Source organism: Alligator mississippiensis, chromosome 14 (genome assembly GCF_030867095.1).
Source record: "Alligator mississippiensis isolate rAllMis1 chromosome 14, rAllMis1, whole genome shotgun sequence".
Lineage (NCBI taxonomy): Eukaryota > Metazoa > Chordata > Crocodylia > Alligatoridae > Alligator > Alligator mississippiensis.
The window spans coordinates 33715936-33742848 of NC_081837.1; the positions used below are offsets into that span (position 1 = coordinate 33715936).

The 26913-nt window shown below is 53.3% G+C and overlaps 1 protein-coding gene across 2 annotated transcripts in view; it reads left to right on the plus strand.

Moving 5' to 3' along the window:
* Window positions 1-26913, plus strand: part of CELSR2 (cadherin EGF LAG seven-pass G-type receptor 2) — a 77961-nt gene that overhangs the window by 29600 nt on the left and 21448 nt on the right. For both annotated transcript variants that reach the window (XM_019492472.2, XM_059717337.1), the window contains exons 3-16: window positions 10973-11195; window positions 15694-15809; window positions 16264-16352; window positions 17418-17575; window positions 17817-17980; window positions 18387-18512; window positions 19364-19530; window positions 20244-20429; window positions 22607-22720; window positions 23464-23638; window positions 24089-24230; window positions 24541-24661; window positions 25755-25938; window positions 26657-26758. In XM_019492472.2, the coding sequence (XP_019348017.2) occupies window positions 10973-11195; window positions 15694-15809; window positions 16264-16352; window positions 17418-17575; window positions 17817-17980; window positions 18387-18512; window positions 19364-19530; window positions 20244-20429; window positions 22607-22720; window positions 23464-23638; window positions 24089-24230; window positions 24541-24661; window positions 25755-25938; window positions 26657-26758 (2067 nt within the window). The remainder of the gene's footprint in view (window positions 1-10972; window positions 11196-15693; window positions 15810-16263; window positions 16353-17417; window positions 17576-17816; window positions 17981-18386; window positions 18513-19363; window positions 19531-20243; window positions 20430-22606; window positions 22721-23463; window positions 23639-24088; window positions 24231-24540; window positions 24662-25754; window positions 25939-26656; window positions 26759-26913) is intronic.

The window sequence follows — 26913 nt, forward strand, 5'->3', positions numbered from 1 at the left end:
GACTCGGATCTTACCCACTGCACTGGGAGCCCTGAGCTGGCTGTCTTTGCTGAGTGAGCACAAGTCATGCAGAGCGTGTCCTGGGCCAGGGAGGTGCCCGCATTCCTCCTGCACCAGGCTCAGTGTGTGACAAGGGAGAGGCAATGTGGCAAAAACAACCCCAGTTCCTAGAGGCCAGACAGAACCAGATCCTTCCACCAAAAGGCTGGGGCAGTGGACTGCTCCTCCAACATACCCTGCGATTCCAGCCCAAAGGGAGGGTGCTGCTGCAGTAGGAAGGGGCTGCACCTTGCTGATTTCCTGGCTTTGGGCTTGTAGGAGCCAGAGCCACCCAGGACAAGACTTCCTTGGTGCTACTTTCCCCAGTTACGTTGAGTCAGTCTTACAGCGGGAAGTGCCTTGAAGCCTGAACCCCCATTATATCATTATTTCAGGCTGTTTGCCCCCTGTGCCCGTGTGCTCTGTCCAGGAGGTTTTGCTATGGAGCTGTAATGGCAATATATTCTCAGCATCCCACCCAAGTCCCTGGCTACTCACTGGGCCTATTAACACTGGGACAAGCCTTGGCACTGCCTCCGAACTAAGACTGCAAATATATTGCACACAGGGACATCCAGATGCCACCAGGTGGGACCAGTCCCCTGTCATTGACCCCTGCCCAGGTAGGACTGGAACCTGAGACACGGGTCCCCATGGTTTAGTTCTTTCAGCTTGCCTTGGCTCAGCTGAGTGGTGGGGACAAGGCCTGAGCTTTGCAAACCAGCCACTGACTTCAGCTCAGAGTCCCTCTACTCCCTGTGGCACTGAGCACTGGTCTTTGACCTGGGAATCACCTTCCTTCTGCCCAGAAGTGGATGTTGTGAAAATAATCCTAGAGGAAGGGCCTTCCTCAGTACTTCATAGTGGGTTCTGCTGGCTGGCTGTGAGTGATGGTAACCGGAGGGAGAGGAATCTGGCCATCCCTGAGGTCGCTAGGTTAAACCCAGCCTGGGAGTAGTAATGACCCACTAAGGTCTGTTGTGTAGATTGCCACGGGCTGTGGTTTTGGGTGGGCTCCCAAGTGCCACAAGCCTGGCAGAGCCCATTCCCCAGTCATTGAGCATCCATAGATGAGTGGTCAGGCATTGAAACGGGTTGTCTAGAGAAGTTGTGGAATCTCCATGCTTGGAAACTTGCAGAAGCAGGTTAGACAGACACTTGCCTGGGAGGCTGAGCTGACGGCATGGGTGCCTTCCATGTGGACCGAGCAGGCCAGATGGTGCAGAGGAGCGATTGGGAGGAGTTGGGGCGGGGCGGGCAGCACTCCTACCCAAGCTGCTCAGAGAGGGCAGCCCAGGGCAGGGTGGGATTTCCAGACACAAGAGCAGGGAGGATTAGCAGGTAGGCAGGGCTGGGCAGAGGAGTGCAAGGAGTGCCGCTGCCTGGAGGCATGGCTGATCTGCAGGTAAAATGCAGCACAGCAGCATCTCCCTGCCAAAGTACCTGCAGAGTGGCACATGGGGTTGGGCAGATCTCCAGGCTCCATCAACCCCTGGCTCCAACTAGCAGGTTCATAGGAAAGTAGGGCTGGGAGAGATCTCACAAGGTCATCTAGCCCAGCCCCCTGCTCAAGGCAGGATCATCCCTGATGAACTCCACCTGAAGCCTGGCAGGGGTGGCTGGTAGTTCTGTCTGTTTAGTTGTCTCCCTAGGCCTGGCATCCCTGTCCCTTCCACCATCCAGTCCAGCAGCCTGCATGGCAAGCCTGCTGTCAAGGGAGATGCTTTTCGCTGGTGGGCCAGACTCTGCTGGCTGGGGCTCTGGGTGGAGGCATGCTTGAGAGGAGGGCTGGATCCCTCAGGCAGTGACTGTGGGCTGTCCGACTCCCTGCAGCTCCCATGCCATGCCCCATCAGTGGTGTTGCTGATGCAGAGCTCAGGCTGTTGTTTCTGTGCACCCTGGGGATGGATCAGAGATGCCACATGGGCTCCAGCAGGGAGTGCGCTGCTAGCTTGGGGCCAGTGCGAGGAGTGCCGCTGTCTGGTAGACGTGCCCTACTAACACGTGTGTTAAGTAGTTTTAGGCTGGCAGAATGACAGGGCTGCAATGACACATCAGCATGTGGGCTTGCAGGTAGAAATTAAACTACCCCTCACTCCAACCTACCTGCTGTAGCCACTGGTCCTGCAGGGCTAGCCTGGGAGCACCAGCTGAGCAGGAAACTTGGCCCATTGGCTGTGCTTCATGGCCCCAGCCTCTGGCTCAGGCTCTGTGCCCGCTGCTGTGCTCCTGCCCATTGCCCTGCAGCACTGTGTCCCTTCAGTGCTGGTGTGACGACGTGGCATCAGGACCCCACATAACGTGCCCTGGCGCTGTCCTAAAAAGGGATGCTCTTCCCAATTCACTCCTCCAAACTGCCAGTGGACCTATGGAGCCTTTCCAACCTGGTCTCCTTCTGTCTCTGCTGCCCCTAACCCCTGGGGCTGACTGGTAGGGCATCCCAACTCCCCTCTGTTCTGCAGGATTTGTTGCCCCCACCTGGGGAGGCTGGGGTGGGTCTACCTGCCTGTAGCTAGGGCTGTCTCCCAGCAGTGGTACCTCGGGGTGGGCACAGGGCTTAACTTCTATCCTGAGTTTGGGGCCTTCGGTGCTACACGGCTCTGACTTGTGGGCACCCAGTGGGAAATGCTAGTAGTGTGTTGCCCTGAGCCCCCTTGAGCAGGGGCACTGAAGGGGGGTCTGGCACCGGCAGGGGAGGCAGTGGAGGATCCTGATCCTGCAGCCCCCAGTCTTCTTGTAGCAGTTTCTCCCTCCCATGCACAACACCCAGGCTCAGTGTGTGCGTGTCAGCCCTGGCGCTTGGTTGATGCAGGTGGAAGGGGGAGGCAGACAGAAGGGGGGAGGGGGAACAGGGGTCTTTGTCTATTCAAGATTAGGGGGGGTGCGGTGGGAGAACATTGGTTTCCCTGGCAACTGAAGCTGGTCACTAGGGCGAGGGAATCAGAAAGAGGCTGGGAATAAATCTTCTTTAGAGAAAATCCTCATGGGGTTGGTGGGAGGCATGTGGGGGGTTGTGGGGGAGGGGGAGTGCGGGGGAAGAGGAAGAGGGAGGTTGATGAGATAATGGGATTTGACAAGAGAATGGATTGTTGGGAGAAGTCTCTGCTGATCCCAGGCTTGGTGGCTTTGAGGGGTCTGGCTTGGCGGATTATGATGCATCTGACAGGGTTTGTGTTTTCCCCAGATCCCTACCCTATGGATCATTTTGGGCCTCCCTGCCAAGGTGCATCCTTCTGATCTCCCAGAATCCCACGTCCCAAGTGTGACCCAAAAGCCCCATTGGTGATGTAACTGCCTAGTGTACGAGAGCACTTTAAAGTACCCATCTTCCCTGCAGATAAGACCCTGTGCTCCATCGCAGCCTCTCCAGCTGCCTTGCCCCCGAATTACACCTGGAAGACCCGGCTCTGTCAACTGCACCAGTCCCACTAGAGTTCACAGCCGTCACCCTTGGCTTCTGTATCCCTATCTGCCACTTGGGAAGAACGCTGTGAGGAGGAAACAAGGGGAAGAAAAAATATGATTGCAATGCAGGGCTAGGTGTCAGGACTCCTGAGTCCTATTCCCACCTCCTGGAAAGAGCCTGGGGTGTAGTGGCCAGAGCAGGTTAGGGCTCCCAGGTTTTATTTCCAGCTCTTTGAATGGGGGTCTAGTGTTAGAACAGCATGTGTGTGCGTGTAAGCTGGGGGGGAGTTAAAGTCAGGACTCCTGGTTTCTCTGTGGATCTCTGTTATAAACTCTCTGAGACCATGTGCCTCCACGCTGCCAGAAAGGTAAGTCATGTCTAGTTTGTTACAGCTGGGTACCACGTCTCTGGGCCTGGGCTCTGGCATGCCTGCATTGTCTCCTGGGTGCAGGATTATCAGGGATCTGAGTGACTGTTCCTTTGCTAAATCAGGCTCTGATTCTGGATATGACCCTTCATAATACTGCTTCATTCAGGGCATGGCACACTCCAGGGTCTGTCATCTTTAGGGTTTCATGAAGGTGCAGGAAATGAACGGGCTGGTACTGGTAGGGCACCATCAGCAAAAGGGCCCTGTCCTGCTGATGGATCAGTGGGGGCCATCCTATTCCCAGTAATACCGAGGGCATGTGGGGAGACAAGCACCCACTGCTTTCACCTGATTATAGAGCCCCAGTGACCAGACCCTACATTGGACCACACATCAGCATGTTCTGGGCAAATAGTTTTCTTAGGCAGAAATAGCTTGTTTTAAACCCGAGGTCAGATATTTTCAGGAGAGCTCAAGCACTTACAACTTTCACCTGGCAGGGACCCTACTGCCACACACAACCCGCCACATTTTCAACATAGCGGAGCGTTTAACAACAACTGTTCTGCTCGCTGTGGGTGAGGGCTTCTTCATTGTTCTCCGCTGGGAGGAGGGGACTTGTCATTGTTCTCTGTGCAAGGGGGGATTTGCCATTGTTCTCAAGGGGAAAGAGTGGTTGACGTCCTCGGTTAGGGATCTGGATTCTCTGTTGTTCTCTGTAAGGTGGGGAATTCTTTGTTTTCTATAGGGGAGTTTATTTGCCATTGGGTGGGGAGACTGTCTTTGGTACTGGGGAAGGGGGTGCTGGGCTCTGAGCACTTCTGAAAGTCTGTCCTATGTTCAGCAGAGACATGGGCCCAGGTGAGGGGAGCCAATCCTATGGGACCCTCCCCGACACCCTGCCAATCCACAGCTGAATGCTGCCAACCTTGCAGCTCCCAGCGTCAGCCCTGCCAGTCTCTGTGCAGGTGGGCTGACAGGGAAACGTTTGTCTTTTAACTGTAGCGGGGGAAAAACCACACCGATACGGTTAAGATTTAAAACCTGCCCTGCAGCACTGGGAAATCCAAAAGAAGATGAGTCCTGGGCTACTATTGCAGAACAGACAGTGAGCTTCCCTCCACGAGATGATGAAGTGGAGTTAGAAAGGAAGAAAGAGGAGAGGAAGGCAGGGTAATGGGAAGGTCAAGTTAAGAAAGTAAAATCCTTCCTTTCCATGGAAATGATCAAAGGGACTGACCTCTTCCAGGATAGCAATCCACTGTCCACCTGGCCCCTGAGCAGAAGCAGTGCCTCTGCCCTTTGGCCATGTCTTGCATTGCTCTCAGCTGAAGCCTCTGCTCCAAGGGTGAGCGTCTGGCCCGGAGCATTTTTTGTAATTGCTTTTTTAAAAATCTGTTTTTTGACAGACAGAGTGATGAGAAAAAAAATTCCCTTGCCAGCTTGGAGGTTCTGGAGGCCAGGCTGCCATGTCTCATGATTCGATATGCATATTTATTGCAGGACCTACGCAGTGGCATTTCTCATTAATTTTTATGGCCATCAGCTGAAAGGTTTAATCTGTTTCTTGGCAAACAGAAGTGCCTGTTCATATATAAACAGTAATAAATCTATAATACAACAAGGCACTGTTTATTCTTTGCCTCTGTGATAGGCACAGCCAATACCCATTGATTATTGGCATTGATAATCTTGACTGCAGTAGCACATTGGAAGCCTCTGTTGAGTTTGGGGGGCTCAGTTGGGCTGGGCTCAGTGTGTGGACATAGGGTTTCATAGATATTTAGACATTAGGGCTGGAAGGGACTTAGCAAAATCATTGAGTCCAGCCCCATGCCTAAAGGGAAGAAAGTCAACTGGGGTCAGATCACCCCAGCAAGATAAGCATCCAAGCATTTCTTGAAGGTATTCAGAGTAGGTGCTTGCACCACTTCTGGTGGCGGGGGTCTATTCCAAACTCTGGAGACTTGGACGGTAAAGAAGTTTTCTTTGTGTCCAGTCTAAAATGGTCTTCTAGCAGTCTGTGACCATTAGACCATGTCTCTTCCCTTGGGATGCCCTGGTGAATAGACGTCTTCCCAGTTCCTGATGTACACCCCTTATATACTTATAGGCAACCACCAAGTCCCCCCTGAGCCTGCGTTTCTCCAGTCTGAAGAGTCCTGTACGTTTGCATGCCCACTCTGGACACATACCTTCATCTAAGTCACAAAATGTTGTTGGCCAGAAACCCAGGACTATTGGGTGTTAGAGGGGAAGTAAGAGGCCCCTCCCATCTTTTAGTCCCAGTATTTGAGTGGTTAGGACACTTGCACTGGAAGCCAGAGACTTGGGTCCTAGGCCCCCACACCCAGAGGAGGTTTTAACATGTAATTCCCTAGCACAGTGGGTCTCAACCAGGGTACTCTGGCATCCTGGGGTGCCTTGAGATCCTTTCAGGAGTGCAGTTGTTTGCTGCACAGTGTTAACTGAGTCTCCAGTGCTGGGCTCCCTCCCCTTCTGTTGTGCAGATGGGATCTGATGAATTTTAGCACAGATCCCAAAAATGGTGTGTCCTGCCATGCACGTAAAGCAGCTAAAAAAATGATTGTGAGCACTTGCATGTTCTTAGCTTTTACCTTGTGAGTATATCACTGAAAGCACTTGCTCTTACATCTTCCAGGTGATTTTTGCATAGTTTGTTTCAACATTTCTTTCCCTTTGGTGTCTATTTTGTGCCACCAAATGTTTATTCCTCTGTTGTGCACAGGTAGGCTTGGCTTTGTGTACAGTACACACTGGATTGTTATTGTAGTGTCTTTTGAGTGCTGGACGATACATCTAATAGCTTGTTACTAAGGTATCTTGGGACCTGGACTGTGTACAGACTAGCTTGTTCTTGTAGGATCTCTTGACTCCTGACTGCATGCACAGTTTTATCCTCATCGGAGCTGTTGGGTACACTTGTTTGTTATTGTGAGGTCTGTCTGAGAGAGTGGGTAAGATCTCCCATTCTGGTTTCAGAGGCATGAGTTTAAGTTCCACTGGGTCCATCTACACGTGTAGTTTCCCCGGTGAAATAAACTCTGGAACAGTTTGTGCTAGAGTCAGCTGCTCTTGGGCGCAGTGTTTACATGTGTGCCTGGGATCGTAGCAATTCAAGCCAGGGCGGAGAAGCCCTAGGCTGGCAAAAGATCTTGGGAGTCAGACAGTGGTGACACTGGGCAGCAGAAGGGCTGGCTGGGGCACGAGGGTGCTGCATTGTGGGGCTAGCTGGCAGGCAGCCCCCTGCACTGTAGCACCCTTGTGCACCTACCAGCCCTGGTCACTGTCTAAGCGATTGTGGTGTTGTAAATTATTCCACCATAAGATAGTACTTGTCCTGAACAGCACTATCCTATGGCAGAGTTGGTTCATTTACTGTGCCTTAATATGGGTGCACGTGTAGATGGTGATACTTTACTGTGGAGCAAATTAGTCAACTCCGTAGCAAAGCGCATGTGTGGATGGATCCACCCTGTACTCATGCCAAAGGCTGCTGCAAGGTGACCAATCTAGAAACTAATATCTGGGTTGTCCAGGCTGGGGAATTACAAATAGCTGCATGCAATGCTGGCCACATCAGTTCCTGGTCTGCCCTAATTGGTTTGGATGAACACCGCTCCTTTTAGGCGCTGCCTTGTTACAGTAGGTACTGTAAATACCATGCAGTATCACAGGCTGCCAAGCAACAGTAGCTTACTCTAGGGTCCTGGTCATTCCCCTGTCCCAAAGTAAGGCCTTTCCTAAAGCAGGGAGGACTTAGAGTGATTTGCCTTAATGCTCTTAGAATTAAACCCAGATTCTCCTGAAAACCTAGGTGCGGGCTGAACTCTGAATTTTGAGACACGTTAAAGGTGGCATCATCTGACATTTGGCACAACATTTAGAACCAAATTTGCTGCTGATTTAAATTGGCATAAATCTGTTGCCTTTCATGGCATTGTGCTGATTTTACATTAGGTGAGCATTAGGACTTAAATTTTCCAACAGGCAAACTATTATAAAACTGATAGACCAATAGATAAGTGTCCATGTTGAAAAAATCCCATTGAAACTGATGCTTATAAATAAATGAACCTTTCCCTTGTTGGGGCTGCAACTCGGACACAAGGGTCTTGGCAGCCTGTCAGTGATGCAGATGATTCACAAAGGGGAAACAGAGCTCATAAATGGTCAGCCCCAGTCTTTGTCCAGTTGAGGAGAAAGTCACAGAGGAAATACACTTCAGCAGGGACAGGGGTTGACAACTATTGCCTGCTTTACTGACCCATGACAGGGTTAGCAATGCACCCAAGACTGGGTGTAGTATGGTTTTTAGGTTGACAGTGTCTGGTTAACCCACCTGGGCAGGGGGACAAAGCAAAGCCAAGTTGGTAGAGTCAGGGCACCTAAATCCCTGGTGGTTTCCTGGCCTCCGTTCCTCTGCTTATTTTAGCTGCTCCATATTTTCTGGGTTCTCTCTTATTCCTCCAAGGTGTCTGTTGCAGGGAAGGGTGAGATGTAATAGTGTGAGCACAGGACCAGGGGTCAGAAACCCCTCCATCTAAACATGGCTTTCACACCGACTTGCCATGTAGTGCTTAGTGGGTAACACTACAGTGATTTTTGCTCATAATGCTTTCCATCCATAGCACTTCACCAAGAAGGTTTGTAACCATCTTCTTTCTACAGATGGGCAACTGAAGTGGGGAGAGGGGAAGAGAGTCATTACCCATGCAGGTCTAGACCTAGACCTAGGTCTTTTGAGTCCTAGAGCAGGGCTCTGAGTACTAGGCCACATTACCTTTCAGAAGTGTGCCCATTCCACTGTCAAGAAGCTCCCATTGCCTTGGTGTGTGGTGACTTCCTGGTTGTCCTGCTTCGTGCACTCATTCCAGCAGGTCTGGTAGGCCTTGCTTTGCTGACCTCTTGCTTGCTGTTTTTTCCATGCATGCTGGCTGCCTTGGTGTCCCTTCCCCCAGCGGTGGCAACTTTTTCTTTACTTTTTTCTTTTCTTTACAAGTCAAGTGCCAAGGGTCTGGAACAGACTCTCCCCGCCCCTGAGGTGGTACAGTCACCCACTTTGGCAATCTTCAAAAAGCACCTTGATGCCCACCTTGCTAGGGTCATCTGGCCCCAGCAATCTTTTCTGCCCAAGTGCAGGGGAGCTGGACCCGATTATCTTGTTAGGTCCCTTCCAGCCCCTAACATCTATGAATCTGTGAATCTATGAAAATTCTTCCTCTGTATTGTTCCCTTCAACGGAGTCGACTTGCACCACTTGCAGTCTGTCTCCAGACATCTTGGTCCCAAGCCCTGCTTGTGCAAAGCCTCCTTGGACACTGCCATACCTAACGTCTGACTGATTCACAGCTGTGGTCTCCTCCACTTTGCAAGGCAGCTGTCAGGTCCTCTGGCTTTACCCAGATCTCCTTCCCCGTGGGATAAAAGACCATGCTGGTTTTGCTAGCATGGACCATACTTCACTTCTAGTGCAACGTGGACCTGTGCCTTGCCTTTCTGTTTTCAGATACACCCATAAAAAGTGCTATTGAATTTAAACACCAAGGTTCCCTTTGCATTGGAATAAATAATTGCAAGGTGCACTGCACAGAGGTTGGATGAGGTCTTGGATGACAAGAAAATGACAAATATAGTGCCTCTTTTTAAAAAAGGGAAGAAGGAGAATCCAGGGAATTACAGACCAATCAGTCTGACCTTGGTACCTGGAAAGATTATGGATCAGGTCATTAAGGAATCTGTTACTAAACAATTAGAAAATAACAAGGTGATGAAGAATGTCCAGCTTGGATTTGTCAAGACCAAGTCATGCTTGGTCAAACTTCTACAACAAGGTGATGGGCTTTGTACGTGGGGGGAGAGCAGTGGATGGGATTATGCCTTCAGCAAGGCTTTTGCCCATGTCTTCTATGACATCCTTGGCAGCAAGCTATGGAAATACAATCTAGATGAAACTACTGCAAGATTGATACATAACGGATTGAATCATTAATGAAGAGCAGTCGTTGGTGGCTCAATGTCCAATGGGGAAGAGGTACTTAATGGGGTTCCCCAGGGGTCTGTTCTGGGCCTAGTACTGCTTAATATCTTCACTAATGATTTGGCAAGTTTAAAGGTGTTTATTATGTTTGGGACATTATGTGTAGTACCGTGTGAAAGTTGTTCCTAGAGCTTTTAAGAGCAGCTTAAACAAACACATGTGTAGGATGGTTTAGACAGGGAGTTTAGACTCCTGTCCTGAGCAGGGCGTTGGACTAGATGATCCCCTGAGGTCCTGCTCAGCTTACTTTTCTATGATTGAGTGCAGAGTTGCAGAGCTGCAGATGAAACTAAGCTGGATGAAGTTGCAGACACTAGAGGAGAAGATTAGGATTCAGAATGACCTTGGTAAACTAGAAAATGGTCCAGTGTTAATTGAATGAATTTCAATAAGGACACATGCAAATTCCTATGGAACAATCAAAGGCACAAATACAAACCGGGAAGTGACTGCCAAATCTGTAGCACTGCAGAAAAGGACCTGGGGCTTATAGTGGACTGCAAGTTGAAAATGAGTCAACAGTGTGCCCTAGTTGCAAAAAAAGGCAATAGCATATTGGACTGTATTAACAGGAGTTTCACATGCAAGTTGCAAGAAATGATCCTTCCATCTTTTTCAGTACTGATGAGGTCTCATCTGGAGTACTGTGTCCCATTTTGGGTACTGTACTTCAAGTCAGTCAGCGTGTGTGTAATCGCTGAGCCATGTGATAGCATCCTCAGTGGCCACATGCAGTTCCTGTAGTCCACCGCGCTACAGGAAAGACGTAGACAAACTGGAAAGAGTCCAGCGGAAAGCAAAAAAAAAAAAGAGTAAAGGTCCAGGAACATGACTTACAAGACAGAGTTGAAAGAACTGTGCTTGGTTAGTATTGGGAGGGGTGGATCCAAGGGTGCTGTGCAGCTCCAACCCCCCTCGTCAAAAAGATTTTTTAGATTGTGTTTGCAATGCACCTGGTGCTCAAAGGGCCAGAGTGGGAGGGGACTGAGCTGGCAGGCTCCAGTGCCACCCACTAGCATGGGACACATGGACTGGGGCTCGGCTGTGTGACTGGTGCTGCCCTTGATGCTTCCCCTCTCTCATTTTCCCCATTCAGGAGAGCACTGCGAGGTGAACGCCCGCCTGGGCCGTTGTACACCGGGAGTTTGCAAGAACGGTGGCACCTGTGTTAACCTGCTAGTGGGCGGCTTCAAATGCGACTGCCCATCGGGGGACTACGAGAAGCCCTACTGCGAGATGACCACGCGCAGCTTTCCACCCCAGTCCTTCATCACCTTCAAAGGGCTTCGCCAGCGCTTCCATTTCACTATTGCTCTCACGTGAGTTCTGTCTCAGACCCTGCCAGCTGCGGAGTAGGGTGGGATGGACCCCCCTGCCTGGTGCCCTGGTCTCTTCCCACTCTCTCTGCATGGGATCTGAGCTATGATGCAGTGGAGGATCCCTTATGCAGGGGATCTCTGGGTTGGGAAGTCCCTGAGAGAGGGGCTTTTCAGAGCTGGGCTGTCCTAGAGATGGGCTGTCCAGAGCTAGGTTCTCTGCTGGGGGTGTTGTCCGAGTCAGGGACTCTCTGGGATTGTGGCTCCCTAAGAATGGAGCTGTTTTCACTTCACGCTCTCTCTGGCTTCTCTTCCCCAGCCACCTGCCAGTCACCATCCCTGTCCTCCAGATCTTCTGTCCCTTTCCTAGCAATCTCACTTTTATTCCAGTAAGCCCCAGTGCCAGCATGGGGCTTTGGTTAAATCTCCTAGCAAGGCTGAGCAAGGAGGGGTCTGAGTCTTCCCTCATCCCCAGACTGAGCAGTACAGACAGCGAGGGACAACGTGGCCTAAAGGGTTAGTGCAGCAGCCAAGGAGGCAGGATTCCTGAGATCTCTCTCAAGCTCTGGGATGGGAGTGAAGCTAGTGGTTAGAAAAGAGGCTGGCAGGGAGTTGGGACTCCTGGTGTTTGCATCGTGGTTAGAGCAGGGAGGGCCGAGACTAAGGACTCCTGGGCTCCATCGCCAGCATATTGTCTAATGTAACAAACCTGCAATAGTTGACGGCCTCCTTCAGTGACCTCCAATTCTGGAAGCTGCTCTTCATGCCTGTCTCTGGGATTTCGCAGGAGGTACCGAGCAGGGCAGCTGCTGGTGTGACCGTAGTGGGGAGCAGGGATCTGAGGTCTCCCAGATGGCCCACTGGTGTAGCCTACATGGCTGGGGGAAAGCACAGTGTGTTTGTGTCCTGGGGGAGAACACCAGTTTTGCTCCACTCCCAGCTGCTGCAGCCCGTGTCCTGGGAAAGGGTGAGGGTTGGGGGTCTTGCAGATGGACTGTAAACAGCATCTTTGTTGCAGGGCCTGATGCCACCCTCCTCCCCTCCGATTTCCTCTGGTCTGCTATAGAAAGGGACCATTGTTTGCTGCCAGGACACATGGGGGGGCTGTCCCCACGAGTTTTCCATGACCCTGAATCACCCCCTTTACACACTGGAGAGAATGGGACAGAGGATCCCAGCAGGTTGATTACATAGAGACAGAGCAGCAGGGTGTCCATGGTAGCTGGCAAAGCATGGCAGGGGCCTGGCAGCCAGCCGGCTATGGCAGGGGCATAGCTGTGGGCTCAAGAGCCATGGTAGGGGGCTAATGGCCACCGGGTTCGGTGTGGCCGCTCGGTGCTGCCTGCTGCCTTCCTGCAGTCCAGCCGGCCGTGCTCAACACAAGCCCTCACCTCGGGGAGCAGCTGGAAATCCTCTGATGATGGGCCAGGGGCATCTGCTGTGCTCCCTGCCCCCAGCCCTCTCCAGCAGCTCAGCTTCTGGGGCTCAGTCATGCTCCTGCTCCCCTCAGCAGCCTAAAGGAGAGCAGGATGAGTCCCATGGCAGAGGGGCTGGGGGCTCCAGGAGGGGTGGGCGATTATCTGGCTGTCAGTCATTCAGGGAGCTCTGATGAGATCATAACCCCCATCAATGGGCCCTCTCCCTCCCCAGCATCCCGCCAACTCCATCCTCTATTGTCAGCCCAGAATAAAGGGCTGGAGCAGGCCACAGCCTCCCTGCCTGGGCTGCTTTTGTTCCCAGTGGAGGGACGGCTGTGTTAAAGCCTGGGCAGGAGCCCCTGCTCCACTCTCTGTGGCAAGGTTGGGGCCATCACCCGCGGGGGGGGCTGATGAGTGCTGACAGCAGGTAATGAATCGGCCCAAAGGGGAGGCCTGTTGGTGCAGGGTCATTGAAGAAGGGGGGTGGGGAGCTGGACCTGTTTAGTCAGCCGTTAGTGTGAGCACAGCGAGGCCACAGCTCACTGGGCAGTGGGGAGGCAGCAGCTGATGGCTGCGGGTCTCCCTGCCGGCTGGTAAAGCAGGCCCAGAGACTCAGCAAGGTACCGGGGTGCAGGCAGAGGAGGGTCTGCAGCCCAGGCTTGGGGCAGCTGCAGCTACAAGGTGGGCATGCCAAGGGGCAGAATGTCCGAGCCAGGAGAGAGCGGCGGGCATGCTGCCCTTGCCCTTGGCCCAGGGCTGGACATCAGGGATCAGGACCCAAAAAACAGTGTCAGTGCCAGGACAGGCAAGGAGGTAATGTTGGAGCGAACCTGTGGATGAAGAGGAAGGAGCAGGCTGTGGTTTGTGGGTGTATGAGAGAGCTGGGGGGATGTGATCTTGTGACTCTGGACTACCCAGCACTTGTAGTGATGGATATGTTGGAGAGGGTGGCAATAAACCACTCAGATGGCAGTCAGGACATCTGGAGCCTAATCCTAGCTCTGCTTCTGGGCTGCTGAGTGGCTTTGAATCCTCCCCCCACCTCATCTTTCTCTGTGTCTCAATTTGCTTCTTTGGGCTGTGAAGTCTTGGGGTGGGGGGCAGATGCTACAGGCTGAATCCATTTTTTGCATCTAAAGGGCAGTTTAATTGCCAGTTTTGCCACTTACCTACAGTTTGTGAACCTATCTGCACAGCTGCTGAGTGTGCAGGAGGCTGTGCTGGGGCTGGCATGTGGCTCCCAGCACAAGCCATGGGGAGGGAGAAGCCAGATTCTCCCATGCTTAACGCCCCAATAGCTGTCTGATTCATAGATTCATAGATGTTAGGGTCGGAAGGGACCTCAATAGATCATCGAGTCCGACCCCCTGCATAGGCAGGAAAGAGTGCTGGATCTAGATGCTTATCTAACCTCCTCTTGAAGACCCCCAGGGTAGGGGAGAGCACCACCTCCCTTGGGAGCCTGTTCCAGACCTTGGCCACTCGAACTGTGAAGAAGTTCTTCCTAATGTCCAGTCTAAATCTGCTCTCTACTAGCTTGTGGCCATTATTTCTTGTAACCCCCGGGGGCGCCTTGGTGAATAAATCCTCACCAATTCCCTTCTGTGCCCCCGTGATGAACTTACAGGCAGCCACAAGGTCGCCTCTCAACCTTCTCTTGCGGAGGCTGAATGAGGGCACTTGTCCAGGAAGCAAGCCCAGGTTCCAGGTACCCTGACCCAGAGAGCGTTTGAACCTTCAGTTCTCTGACTTCCTAGTACACTACTGTAACTACCACACCACAGGGTAGGCACCATCCAGCTGCCTCTTGAACCTGAGTCGCTCCACTTTGCATTGACTTAAATGAATAGTAGGCCATGGGGAAGTTCCTAACCCATAGAGAGCAAGTGCCAGCGTTGTACCCAAAGCCTGTCACTTCCCAAGTAGCATTTATCTCACTAAACCATGTGCTTATTCTGTTCCTCCTGGCCCCACATATCTCCCTCTTTTAACTGTCTACTTCAAAAGGCACTGGACGATGCTCAAGTCATGGCATGGTGGTAGCGCATGTGTTGTAAAGTTGGAGAGAGCGATTTGAATCCTCCATGGGTGAGGGTCCTAGAACCAACACTTCTCCCATTTCTTGAGCAAGTTCCCAAATCATTCAGTCCCAGCATAAGAGCTGCCTTCTCCTTTAGTATCTAACACCTGCTGGCTGGATAACTTGTGTGTGTGTGTGTGTGTGTGTACACAAGACCACACACTTGCCCAACCAGAGTGCGGCCTCCTGAGCATGCCCAGTAGCTGTGTGGATGCAGTGAGTTGCACAGGGAGTAGATTCACAAATGGTGCCGGAGCACCAAGAAATGGCAGTTCTGCAGCTGGCGACCTGCCATTTGGGCAGGTAAAGTGAAATTGGATTCTTCTCTACATGTCTAGACAACACCTGGTGACAGGGTCCCCAATCCTACCCTCCAGAGTCTACCATAATATAAAGAATAGCTCCCTCCCCACCCCCAACATTAATCCCAGCAGATGCCCTCACCCCATCCTCTGCCAGGTTGCTGAGTTCCTTTGCAGGTTGTGTACAGCCAAGACTATTTGGCCAGGACTGAAATGCAGCCATCCCATGCATGTGGCACAGCACAGACATGTGTAGAGCAGGGAGGAAAGAAAATCCTTGCTGAAATGATCAGAAAAAAGTGACCTGTTTGGAATTTGGTCTCAAACAGCCCCCCAGTGAGAGACCCCCTTCCCACTGCCTTCAGCATGGTGCCTCATGGCTCTGTTTTGTGGTGTTAGTTAGCCATGACTCGGGAGGAGGGCAGGAGGGTATTAGTACCCTCTCATGCTCCCCATTCCCTAGTGAGGTATGGTGAGAGAGGAGGTGCTGGTCAGAAGCTTCATTCCTAGTCCCGTTCCTTCCTTGATCTCTGGGCACCAACCCGTGGCCTCCTACTATCCCCATTTGGGAGTCCCTCCATGCATAGATGTGCTGATGCTCCTCAATCCCAGTCTCACAGGCCATGCCAGGTGGGGAAGCCCACATGATGATGGGAGAGGCAGACAATGGAGGTACTCATGCTCCTCTGTCCCTCACACAGGTTCGCTACAAAGGAGCAGAATGGGCTGCTCCTCTACAACGGGCGTTTCAATGAGAAGCATGATTTTGTGGCCCTGGAGATTGTCCATGAGCAGATCCAGCTCACCTTCTCAGCAGGTATGGAGTGCTCTGGCCCTGTTTCCCCAGCACCTAGCTCCCCTCTACCCCTCTGGGCCTCAGTGCCCCTTGACGCCAGTTCCTGTCTCCCTTTGCCCCACTGCCAGTCCCCACCTTCCCCTTCTGCCCCTGGCTGTGGAGTTTCTGCTGGTTCTCAGCTCCCTGCCTTTTCTTCCCAGTTCCCAGCTTCCTTTACCCCCTGGCTGCCTTCACCTTCGGAGCCCAGAGCTCCCTACACCCCCCTTCACACCCCATACTCTGGGCTCTTTTCCCCCTGCTCACTTGGCAGGGAGCTCCGAGACTCTGTCTTCTGCCGCAGAGCAGCAGCTCAGCCCTGAAACCCATGGTTTGCTTTGGATACCTCAGCTGAAAGGGTGCTGGTTCTCATGATTGATGTAGTCCCTTTCTAAAGGTCCCTCCTTGGTAACCATCATCCCCTCCATCCTTCCGGCAGGGGAATCGACCACTGCGGTGTCCCCATTCATCCCAGGAGGTGTGAGCGACGGGCAGTGGCACACAGTCCAGCTGCAGTACTACAACAAGGTGAGCAGGGGCAGAGGAGGGCACACCGGCAGCTGCCAGTCAGCCATTGTCCAGTACCTGGCTGTCAAGCTAGGCGGACAGGAGGAAGTGGGGCAGTAACCGTGGGCTGAGGTTCATTGTGACCCATCACATCTCTGGCTGAACACAGCACTGGGTTCCCTGCCAGACCTAGGGCAATGCCCATGGTCCTCTGATTGTATTACTTCACATCCCCTTCGTTCTCAGTTTGCTGCAGAGCTTTATACTGATGTGGCCAGGGGATGGTGGGAGTTGTGGGCTCCGGCAAAGGGGCAGCTGGGGCTTGAGCACCAGAGAAGTGTAAGGGGACAATGTTTCCTCACAGCCTTGTGGCCTGAAGTGGGGTTACCCCAGTGCTCCTATAGGGTGATGGTGCCAAGGGAGAGCTGGGCAGACACAGCCCCAGGAAGGCCCTGCAACCACCATAGGCCACACCAAACTAGATTGTTGGGCCTGTCTTGCCCAGTACCTGCTTTCTGTGGCACCAGTTCAGGACTTAAGTCCTTGTGGTTTAGTGTCTTGCTTCCTGCCACGCCAGGTTGGACAAGAGTCCTGGCTCTCACAGTGACTGATGGGTACAGACAAAAGAGGAATTACATTGTAAAACACTGGGACAAGGGCTGGGGGGATAGGACAGACCAGAGAGAGGGAACAAGGGAGGGAGAAGATGGGGACAGATGGAGGGATGGGGTGAGTGTATAGAGACAGGCAGACTTTTAAAAACTTTAGTTATAAATACATTAAAAACAAAGTGCCGAAGTGCAGAGCCCTCGCCCCCATGCTTGCAGGCCATGGACTGGCCCCTGCCTTGTCTTCTTCCACTCAATCCCAGCTGTTGGGTGCTGGCAGCTAAAAATTGCCTTTGGAGCAGTACCAATGGCTCCTCCCTGGGACAATCTCCCATTCAGGGACAGCGCCAAAGTCACTGAGGACAGGAAAGTGCTGACTGTGCCCAATGCATTTGGACACAGCACCTACCCATGGCAGGGTCCTCTGTTTCATCTGCACCACTGCATTAGTCATGGCCCTCTGGTCTTCTCTCCACAGCCCATCATCGGGAAATCAGGGGTGCCCCAGGGGCCCTCGGAGCAGAAGGTTGCTGTGGTGACTGTGGATGACTGTGACACTTCTGTGGCTCTGAAGTTTGGCGCAGTCCTCGGCAACTATTCATGCTCGGCCCAGGGGACTCAGTCGGGCACCAAGAAGTAAGAGTGAATTGAGGTTTCAGAGGGGTGGTGGACCAGGCACTGCAGGGTGCCTGGAAGCAAGTTTTCAAAGCAAGACAGGCATCTCTGGGTGCCCCTTACTCCTGACCCACAGCTCCCTGCTAGCTCAGCTGTATGGAGTGGGGGAGGAGGGTATCTTGTCAGTGGCTTAAATTGGCAATATGGGGTGGGGGCCCTGTCTCTTCAGTCCTTCCTCCCTCTGACTGTCTCCTCTGCCTAGGTCCCTGGATCTGACAGGCCCCCTGCTCCTGGGCGGCATCCCCAACCTGCCCGAGAGCTTCCCTGTGCGCAACCGGCAGTTCGTGGGCTGCATGCGGAACCTGCTGATTGACAACCAGGAAGTGGACATGGCTGATTTCATTGCTAACAACGGCACTGCGCCAGGTAGGGAGCGCTCGGGCTTGGCCTGCTGTGTGGCCATGGGAACCAGCCCAGTGGATGACAAGCCCTAGCTGGGATTGAAACGGGGTGGGCTCTGTGCTAGACCAAGGGTGCATGGCCTAGGGGCATAACACATGGCACTGCCAGGACGCAGAGGTGGATGCATAGTGCCAGGCTGGATGCATTGGGCTGGCATGTGGCATCAGCTACCTACAGTGAGCAGGGGAGGCTCTGCTATACCCAGGGCCAACACTACAGGTGAGGGCACTGGTGCCCCATGTCAGCTGGTACAGGCATTGGGAAAGGCCCTCCCTTGCTGTTCTGCTGCTCCCTAGCTCCAGGAGTTGATCCCCACCAATCACTCCCCACCACCCCATGGTTCATCCCAGCTCTTTCTGGACTCCCCTAGGCTGCTCTGCCAAGAAGAACGTCTGTGACAGCAACACCTGCCACAACGGTGGCACCTGCGTCAACCAGTGGGACTCGTTCAGCTGTGAGTGCCCCCTGGGCTTTGGGGGCAAGACCTGCAAGCAAGGTAGGTGTTGCTGCCTTTCATGCTTTGGACCCAGGAGGCCTGAATCTGGGAGAAGATATCAGGGGTCCTGTGAATGAAGAGAGGAGCTGATCGCCCCCTGGGATCTGTGCCTCCAGCAGAGCCCTTCTAGACTGATGCTGAGGGAAGTGCAGGAGCTGGGATAGTGAGGGGGGTCCCAAAATATTAAAACCCAAAGCATGTCTGGGTGAGCGAAACCCAACACTTCTCAGACCTTTTCAGCTGATTGGAAGAGTAAAAAAAGAAAAAAAAATAGAAAAACTTTTTTTGTTGAAAAAAGGTGTTGCACATTTTCCTCTCATTTCTGGTTTATTTGGAAAAAATTAAAACCATTTTTAAACAAAACATTGTTTAAAATTGGGAAGCCAAAGGGCCCTGACAGATTTGGAATTGTCTTTCCCAGAATATCATTTTTCTTGAGTGGAGAATTAGGGGGGGGAAAAAAAAGGACAAATTGTGATGTAGTTAAAACTGGTCCTTTCTTGGGGAGGGAGAGGGGTGGCAGCTGCCTCTGCCCCCTCCCAAAAGCAGCTTCCTTTCCAGCTGTTGCTGGCTCTTGCTTTGTTGGAGGGTGGAGGGAGAGGGTGACTCTTATGCTGGGCAGAGTGAAAGGCTGATGTGTCACAGTGAGATCCCCACTCGCCCTGGTGGAGATGTTGCCCCCAGCTCTGGGAATTGATGTGAGCAGGGTACTGTGGCCTGTGGGATCAGACCCCAAATAAGGCTCTGGGTGAACTGCAGGCTTACATGGCTCCCAAGGTCATGCCCTTCTGGAGTCCATTCAGGGCAGGAGCCATCCCCTCCGGCTCATGGTATTTCTTTGTGCCTGGCAGAGATGGCAAGTCCCCAGCGCTTCCTAGGAAACAGCCTAGTGGCTTGGAGCAACCTGGCCATCACCATCACGCTGCCCTGGCACATCGGGCTCATGTTCCGCACCCGCCAGGCCAACGGCTTCCTCCTGAGAGCCTTCGCTGGGCAGCTGTCCACCATCACCCTGCAGGTAGGTGTAATGGGGATGGGGATGGAGCGATCACCCTGCCTGCAGGGGCTTCTCTGGTGGCTGCAAGAGCTCCATGGGAGGATGGAAGGGGTGTGTTTGTTGCCCAGGGTGGGGAGTAAGATCCACACCCCTTGTCTAGGGGAGTACAATTGCCTCCCTTTCCTGGCATCACCCAGGCCAGTCATGCAGCGCTGTGCTTGGGTGCTAGCTCCCAGGAGAATGCAGGGCCTGGACACTGCTCCTGGTGATTTGCAACAGCAAGACAGAGCAGATTCCTTTCCATGATGGAAGTTCTGCACCTGCTCTGGACTGCCCTGCTCAGGGGATGAGAAAAGTGGCCCCGCACATTCCCCATGTGTCCCTGTCAGCCTCTGAGCAGCTGCCCTGTGGATCCCCCAGCTCATCCTAGGATCAGTGCAGGTGGGGCCATCTAGGCCTGTGAGATGTTTCCCTTTCGCCAGGTGCCCCAGCCTCTGTCTGGCGGCTGGGTGACATGGTGGTGCGCTGTCTTTAAGTGCCACCTGCCGGCCAGAATGTGTTGCAGCATCTGGGAATCCCAGCTGGGGATACCAGGATGCAGTATCTGTCTGTCTGCCGGTATCTTCATGGACCAGACCACAATATGCATGTGGCCTAATCCCCACCCCCCGCAATCCTGCCGAAGAGGTTGGGAGTCCTGTTCTCACCCAGGCCTGTCCTTCTCTCATCTCCAGCTGAATGAAGGCAACCTGTTGATGAGCTTCCACCGGGCCAGCAGCCGCGTCTCAGTGCTGCGGCTGCACCAGGTGAAGGTGAATGACGGTGACTGGCACCATTTGCAGCTGGAGCTTCGGAGCAGCAAGGACAGTCAGGAGTCCAGGTGTCTGGCTGTCATGGCCTTGGACTATGGCCTCCACCAGGTGCGGGATAGGGTGGGGCAGGGCAGGGTGAACTGGTTTCGGAGACAATCATAAAGGAGCAGAGTAGGGGAGAAGCAATAGGAGAGATCAGGCATGGGGTTGTTGCTATTATGTTCAACTGTTTTTGGTTGCTTAAAAATTTGAGTGTTCATTTTAGTGCTGGTGACAGTAGGATTGAGAGCGTGAGAGATGCCCAGACCTCTGCACAGCACCTTCCCATCCCAGCCTTGGGCTTTCTCCCTTGCTCTGCCCAGAGGTGTTTGCTGTCCCCAAGTTGCGGTGCTGAGTGGAGGATGTCTGGTTATCCCATGCTTCTGTGTTTTGCTGGTCACCATGTGTGGCTGGGAACGAATATTATCCCCTCCTGTTGCTGCTACTGTCTGGGACTTTTTAACTTTCCTCAGAAGTACTGGGTGTTGGCTGCAGCCAAGGCTGAGGATTTTGACTGGGATGTGCCATTGCTTTTGCTGGGGCTTAAAAACCCAAAAGGTTCCTGATTATAGAGGGTCTTGCCCCTCTGCTCAGGGTCAGACCAATCCCCACATTCAGGATCAGGAAAGAGTTTTACCTAGAAGTGCACCAGTATATCGGTCCATATCGCATTGGCACTGAAAAAAGGAAAATTGAGATTATCGGCAATTGGCTTTTTTTTGGCTGGTATAGCTAATAATGTCATTGATAAATGACGTGTGCATGTGCACAGCTGCAGCGTGCACATGGCCAGGAGTGCAGCCCAGCAGCTTGGAGAGCAGTGACCGACCGGTAAATCTGTTTGGGGGAAGGGGCGTGAGGGGCAGATGGAGGCCCCCATGGTGAGGGCGGGAGTGGGCCTGGGACAGGGGCAGGTGCTGCCCAGCCAGGGTGGGGCAGGGTGCAGGATGAAGCCACAGGCAGCTCTTCTGGATGGGGAGGGAGAGTGGCTGCTACCACTGCATGCAGCCCCAGGAGAGGCATAGGGGGTATGTGTCCCACAGATTTGTGCACAGGGTGAGGGCAGGCTGCCCACTGGGCTTGGGGCTGGCGGCTCTGATGGCCTCTTCCCTCCAGTGGGGCTGGGCTGGGGTTGCGAGCAGGGGTGGGGTGGGTGGCAGCAGTGCTGGGAGGGAGAGACTACGGGGTGGCTACAGCAAATTTTGGGGTAGCTGTAGCTCATTCCATAGCCCGCCCTTCCAGCACTGCTGCCACCTGCCCTGCCCCTGTCCTGAGCACAGCCCCAGCCCAGTCACCGTCTCGGGAAGAGGCTAGCACAGCCCCTGGCCCCAAGCCCTCAGCAGGCAGCCTGCCCTCACCCTGCACATAAATCTGAAGGGCACATGCCCCCCATGCCTCCCCCGGGGGTGCGCACAGTGGCAGAAGCCACGCCTCCCTTTCCTTCCCCACCGGACAAGCTGCCTACACCCTGCTCTGTCCCGCACCCTGCTCTGCCCTGGCTGGGCAGCACCTGCCCCAGCCTCACACCTTCCCTCACCATGGGGGCCTTAATCTGCCACATTTATGCCCCTTCCCTCCCCCACGCTCCTTCCTCCCCACAGACTTACTGGCTGGATGTTGCTCTCCAAGCTGCTGGGCTGCATATTGGCAATCGGATCAGTACTGGCCAATACGGCCGATTAATTATCGGCCATCGGTATTGATCAAAAAAAATCTTTAGCAGTGCACTCCAATTTTACTCCACCCTCAGATTGGCATGGACTGTGGTAATTGTTGCCTTCCTTTGTAGAGGGGGACAAGTTCGACTTCCTTGGATCTCTCAGACGTATTTTAACAAACTGCTTCCTGTCCTTGCAGCAGCAGGGCAGTGACAGTGCCCTCACCCCCCTTCTTTACTTGTGACAAATTAAGGTGTATTTGTGAGGTCTTGAGCTTTGTGCCTGGTACATAGGTGGGAGGATTGTTCCCAGAGTTGTTAAGAACAAGTTAGACAAACATTTGACAGTGTAGACAGAATGACCCTGCCTCGAGCAGGAATTTGGACTAGATGGTCTCCTGAGGTCCCTCCCAGTCCTACTTCTCTATGACTTTATAATTTGTCTGGAGTCTGACCCATAGTGCCCATGCTCTTCCAGCCTGGGGGCACCTCTAATGCAGGAAACACAACCACAGATGGTTTCTCACAGTGTAGAGATGAATCAGATGAACCCACCAGGTGCTCATCTGCTGCTGCATCTCTTCCACAGGTGGTCGAGGACATCAGCTGTGAGCTGCACGGGCTGAAGCTGCGTAACTTGAGCGTGGGTGGTGTAGCAGGCGAGTTGGGCGAGGTGCATCAGGGCTTCCGTGGCTGCATGCAGGTATTGGAGGATGGTCTCTGGAGAGTCATGTCGGGGTTCAAGGCCTGGTCAGGGTCCCAAAGAGACACCATAAGCTAGTTGGCTGGGACAGGGAGGTCTGCAAGAGGCTGGGCACCACCCATGGGTGGCATCAGGCTGGGGCATGTGGGGTCAGACACTGATCATAGTTCTGTGGGGCAGCCCCATCCCTGCTCCCGCTGAGATCAGGGGGCATGTGCCAGCCCAGAGACCTTGGGCTGAGTGGGAGGGGCCAGTCAGTGAGATTACAGCAGCCACTTACCGACTCCCAGATGGAGGAGCCCCTTGAGTGTGGGTGGGAGAAAGCTGCAGAAGGTCCCAGCTTTAATCCCTGTCATATTCTGTGTATTTATGACCATGCCACAAGCAGTAGGACACTGAGGGGATCTCAGATCTACCACCAGGGACTGATAGGGTGTCCTAAAGGGGAATAGGAATACTGAGCCTTCATGCAGCACTTTCCATCAGTAGATCAGTGTCCTCATTATAGTGCCTATGTTTAGAAATGGGGAATCATCCCAGAATCACACAGCAGTTCAGCGGAAGACACAGGACTAGTACCCAAGTTTCCTGGGTCCCAATTCCATACACTAACCCATAGGCAGTGCTATCCCAGCGCGGCTGCTGGCTGGAATGCACAACGGGAACCCCAGGCTGCTCTGATCGGGGAGGGGGAACTCCAGCTCAGCTGGGCACGGGATTCCTTGGTCTTTGTGCCCTTGCAGGGTGTGCGGATCGGGGAGACATCGGCTAGTGCCGTGGCCCTGAATGTGAACCAGGCTGAGAGGGTGAACGTGGAGCGTGGCTGCAGCATCCCGGACCCGTGCGACTCAAACCCCTGCCCAGACAACAGCTACTGCAGTGATGACTGGGACAGCTACTCCTGCAGCTGCGACCCAGGTGAGGGATGGGCCAGACATGCTAGAAGGAGCACAGGGGCATGAACTCCTGGCTTACTGGGGATTCCTGTGCATGGGTTCTGGTCAAACCCCACCTGCAGGGTCAGGAAGGACACCCCTCCCCTGTGCCCCCTACTCTAATGGGACCATGATACCCAGGATGCTTAGGTTTAGCTGGTCCTGTCCCATCCAGCCAACCCTGGGAGTGCAGGGAAGCATGAGTCTCTGGCTTGGGATGGGGAAAGCATCCATTTTGCTTCATTTCAGTCTAAGCCTGCTCTTCCTCCCCATAAAATAGTTGTCAGAGACCAGGCATCTTATTTGTAGCCTATCTCTTTGGCTGCAAGCACTGCATTTTCCCTGTTCCCAGTGATGTGGGGGTGACCTGGGGCTGATGTAGCTGGGAATGAGGGTGACAGAAACCCCGGCTGCATCCTTCTTTCTGTTCCAGGTTACTATGGAGATAACTGCGTGAACGTATGCTCCCTCAATCCGTGTGAGCACCAGTCTGTGTGCACCCGCAAGCCCAGCTCCTCACATGGCTACACGTGTGAGTGCCCCCACAACTACTTCGGGCCCTACTGTGAAAACAAGTGAGTCACCAAGCATTATGGGGGCAGGGACGTTTGCATGTGCTGTATGTATGTGTGCAATGAACCTGCAAGGGGCATGCAAGAGAGAACATGAAAGAAATGTGCAGGGCAGTCTGGGGAAGCAGAGCGTGCACACCTGTGTAGTCGGCCCATGCATGTGCCGTGTGTCTGAAGAGGTGGTGTCAGTGTGGTTAGTACCATGTCTCTGAGTGGGCCAGGTGTGCAGGGCTGGGTGTGTACAGGGTGGGCATGTGGAGCAGTGTGGTGCCTGTATCTATGTGTAACGATGGTGGTGCCTGCTCTATGGTAGGATTGACCAGCCGTGCCCACGGGGTTGGTGGGGGCACCCCATGTGTGGCCCCTGCAACTGTGACATCAGCAAAGGCTTTGATTCGGACTGTAACAAAACCACTGGGGAGTGTCGCTGCAAGGTAAGTGTGGGGGCTGGAGAGTGGGAGTGGGTTGGGGATATGCCAATAGACGGTAAGCATGGGAGGAGGGGACTGGGATGGGAATACAGCATGGCAGGGTCCAGGGCCTCCCTGTCTCCCATCTTGCTCTGGTTGTGCTGCGTGTATTGGCTGCACTCTCCCTGGGCGCTGAGAAACTGAGAACAGGGATTTCTGTTCCACACCAGAAACTCAGCAGATGGGAGGGAGGGAGGGAGGGAGGGCCTGGGATGGAGTGTGAACTACCCATGTGATGCAGCTGTGAGAAAAGCAAATATAATCTCAGACTGGATCAGGGAGGATCTATCCAGCAGATGGAGGGACATATTAGCACCATTGTACGGGACCTTGTAAAACTTAATCTGGAGTATAGGGTACAGTTTGTGTCACCCCACTTCAAGAAACATAAATTTAGATTGCAGGAAGTGCCAAGAAGGACTTCTGGGTTGATGAGGGTGACAAAGGCCAGACATGCAAGAGAAGACTGGGAGCACATGGTGTGTTCAGCTTGGCAAAAGAAAAGCTGAGGGGGGATAAGGACTGATTTCTATACATTAGAAATAATTCCAGTGATGGAGAGGATCTCTTTAAGGTCCAGGACAATATTGGAATAAGAACAATGTATGTAAGTTGGCCATGAATACATTTGGACCAGAAATTAGGTTTCTAGCCACGTGTGGAGTGAGGTTCTGGAACAGCCTCCCAAGAGCCTTGTGGGCAAACATTACTTCGAACACAGAGCTTGATGGGTCTGTAAATAGGATTAAGGGATGTGGCTGTCTCAGGAATACCAGGGGGCTGGACTCAGTGACACAGTAAGTCCCTGTCATTCCTCTGTTTCCAAATGGAGACCTTTATTGGCAACCTCAGGTGTAGGGCCAAGGACTGGTTGGGTCAGGGTTAACTGAATTTCCTTCTCCTCAGAGAGAGGTCCTCAGGGCAGGGGGGAGCAAGGATACCTTTCCCTGTTGTTGCCTGTGCTGTACTTGATCTGTAGATGAGATATGCAGTTCCCACTTCTCTTTGCCCTCCCTTTGTCCTGGGGCTGATGTCCTGTGTTTCCTTGTGCCCCCAGGAAAATCACTACCGCCCACTGGACAGCAACTCCTGCCTGCTGTGTGATTGCTACCCCACAGGTTCATTGTCACGTCTTTGTGACACAGAAACGGGCCAGTGCCAGTGCAAGCCGGGTGTCATCGGGCGCCGCTGCGACCACTGCGATAACCCCTTTGCTGAGGTTACCACCAATGGCTGTGAAGGTTGGCACAACCCCAGGGGCGGGGGCCACGTTTTGGAGCACAAGCACCATTTGTGACATAGGGGAAGCAGGAGATGGATCCCAGCAACAAACAGGGCTGTGAAGAGTCAGGAGGACTGAATGCCTCTTTAACAGGGGAAGTCCTAGTTGGATGGCTTTGTCCACTTTGCTGGGATTGGAAGATGGAAGTGTCTAGTGGCGGTAGGAGATGTGGCCGCTGGGCTGGCTCTGGTTCCCCCCAACATGTATCCTGCTCTTTGGGTATAGCAAAGTAGCCTCCTGCCCTCCACCTCCCCTGCCATTGGGGATCAGTTGCATGGAGCTCTTTGGATGCAGAGAGGTACACCTAGCTCAGAAGTGGCGAATGCCAGCAAGGGCCCTTGGCGGGGTGGGCCCTGGAACACAGAAATATCCCAACCCAAGTTCTGCTGTTGAGTCTTGGAGTTGTGGGCTTCTCCATTGCTCTGGGTGGTCTCCTGTCCCCTCCATCCCTTGTAACGCAGACTCCCATATGGGATCTTAATGTCTGCCTGCACCTCGGCAGGCCAGTATTGGTGTGGGAGCTGTGATTGGGATGCTCCAGCTATGGCTTTCCTGAAGGCATGACTAGATGGGGCTGCTCCCAACCTGTGAGCCCTCATATTGCCCCATGTGTTCCTGGGTTTCTCAAAGCAGTGTGGCCCCAGCCACCACTCTGATGCTGCCTCTTTGCCTTTCAGTGAATTATGACAGCTGCCCTCGTGCCATAGAAGCCAACATCTGGTGGCCCCGTACCCGCTTTGGCCTTCCAGCTGCGGCACCTTGCCCCAAAGGATCTTTTGGTAACTGTGTGCTGCTGTGCCATGAGGAAGTGGTGCCAGGGTGGGTGCTGCACCACTGTGCTGTATACAGGGGCCACGGCCATAGTGTGACACCCCAGGCCTTTCTGCATATGCAGGGCTCCTGGTGGCCAGGACAGCTGGAGCGTTGCAGTATG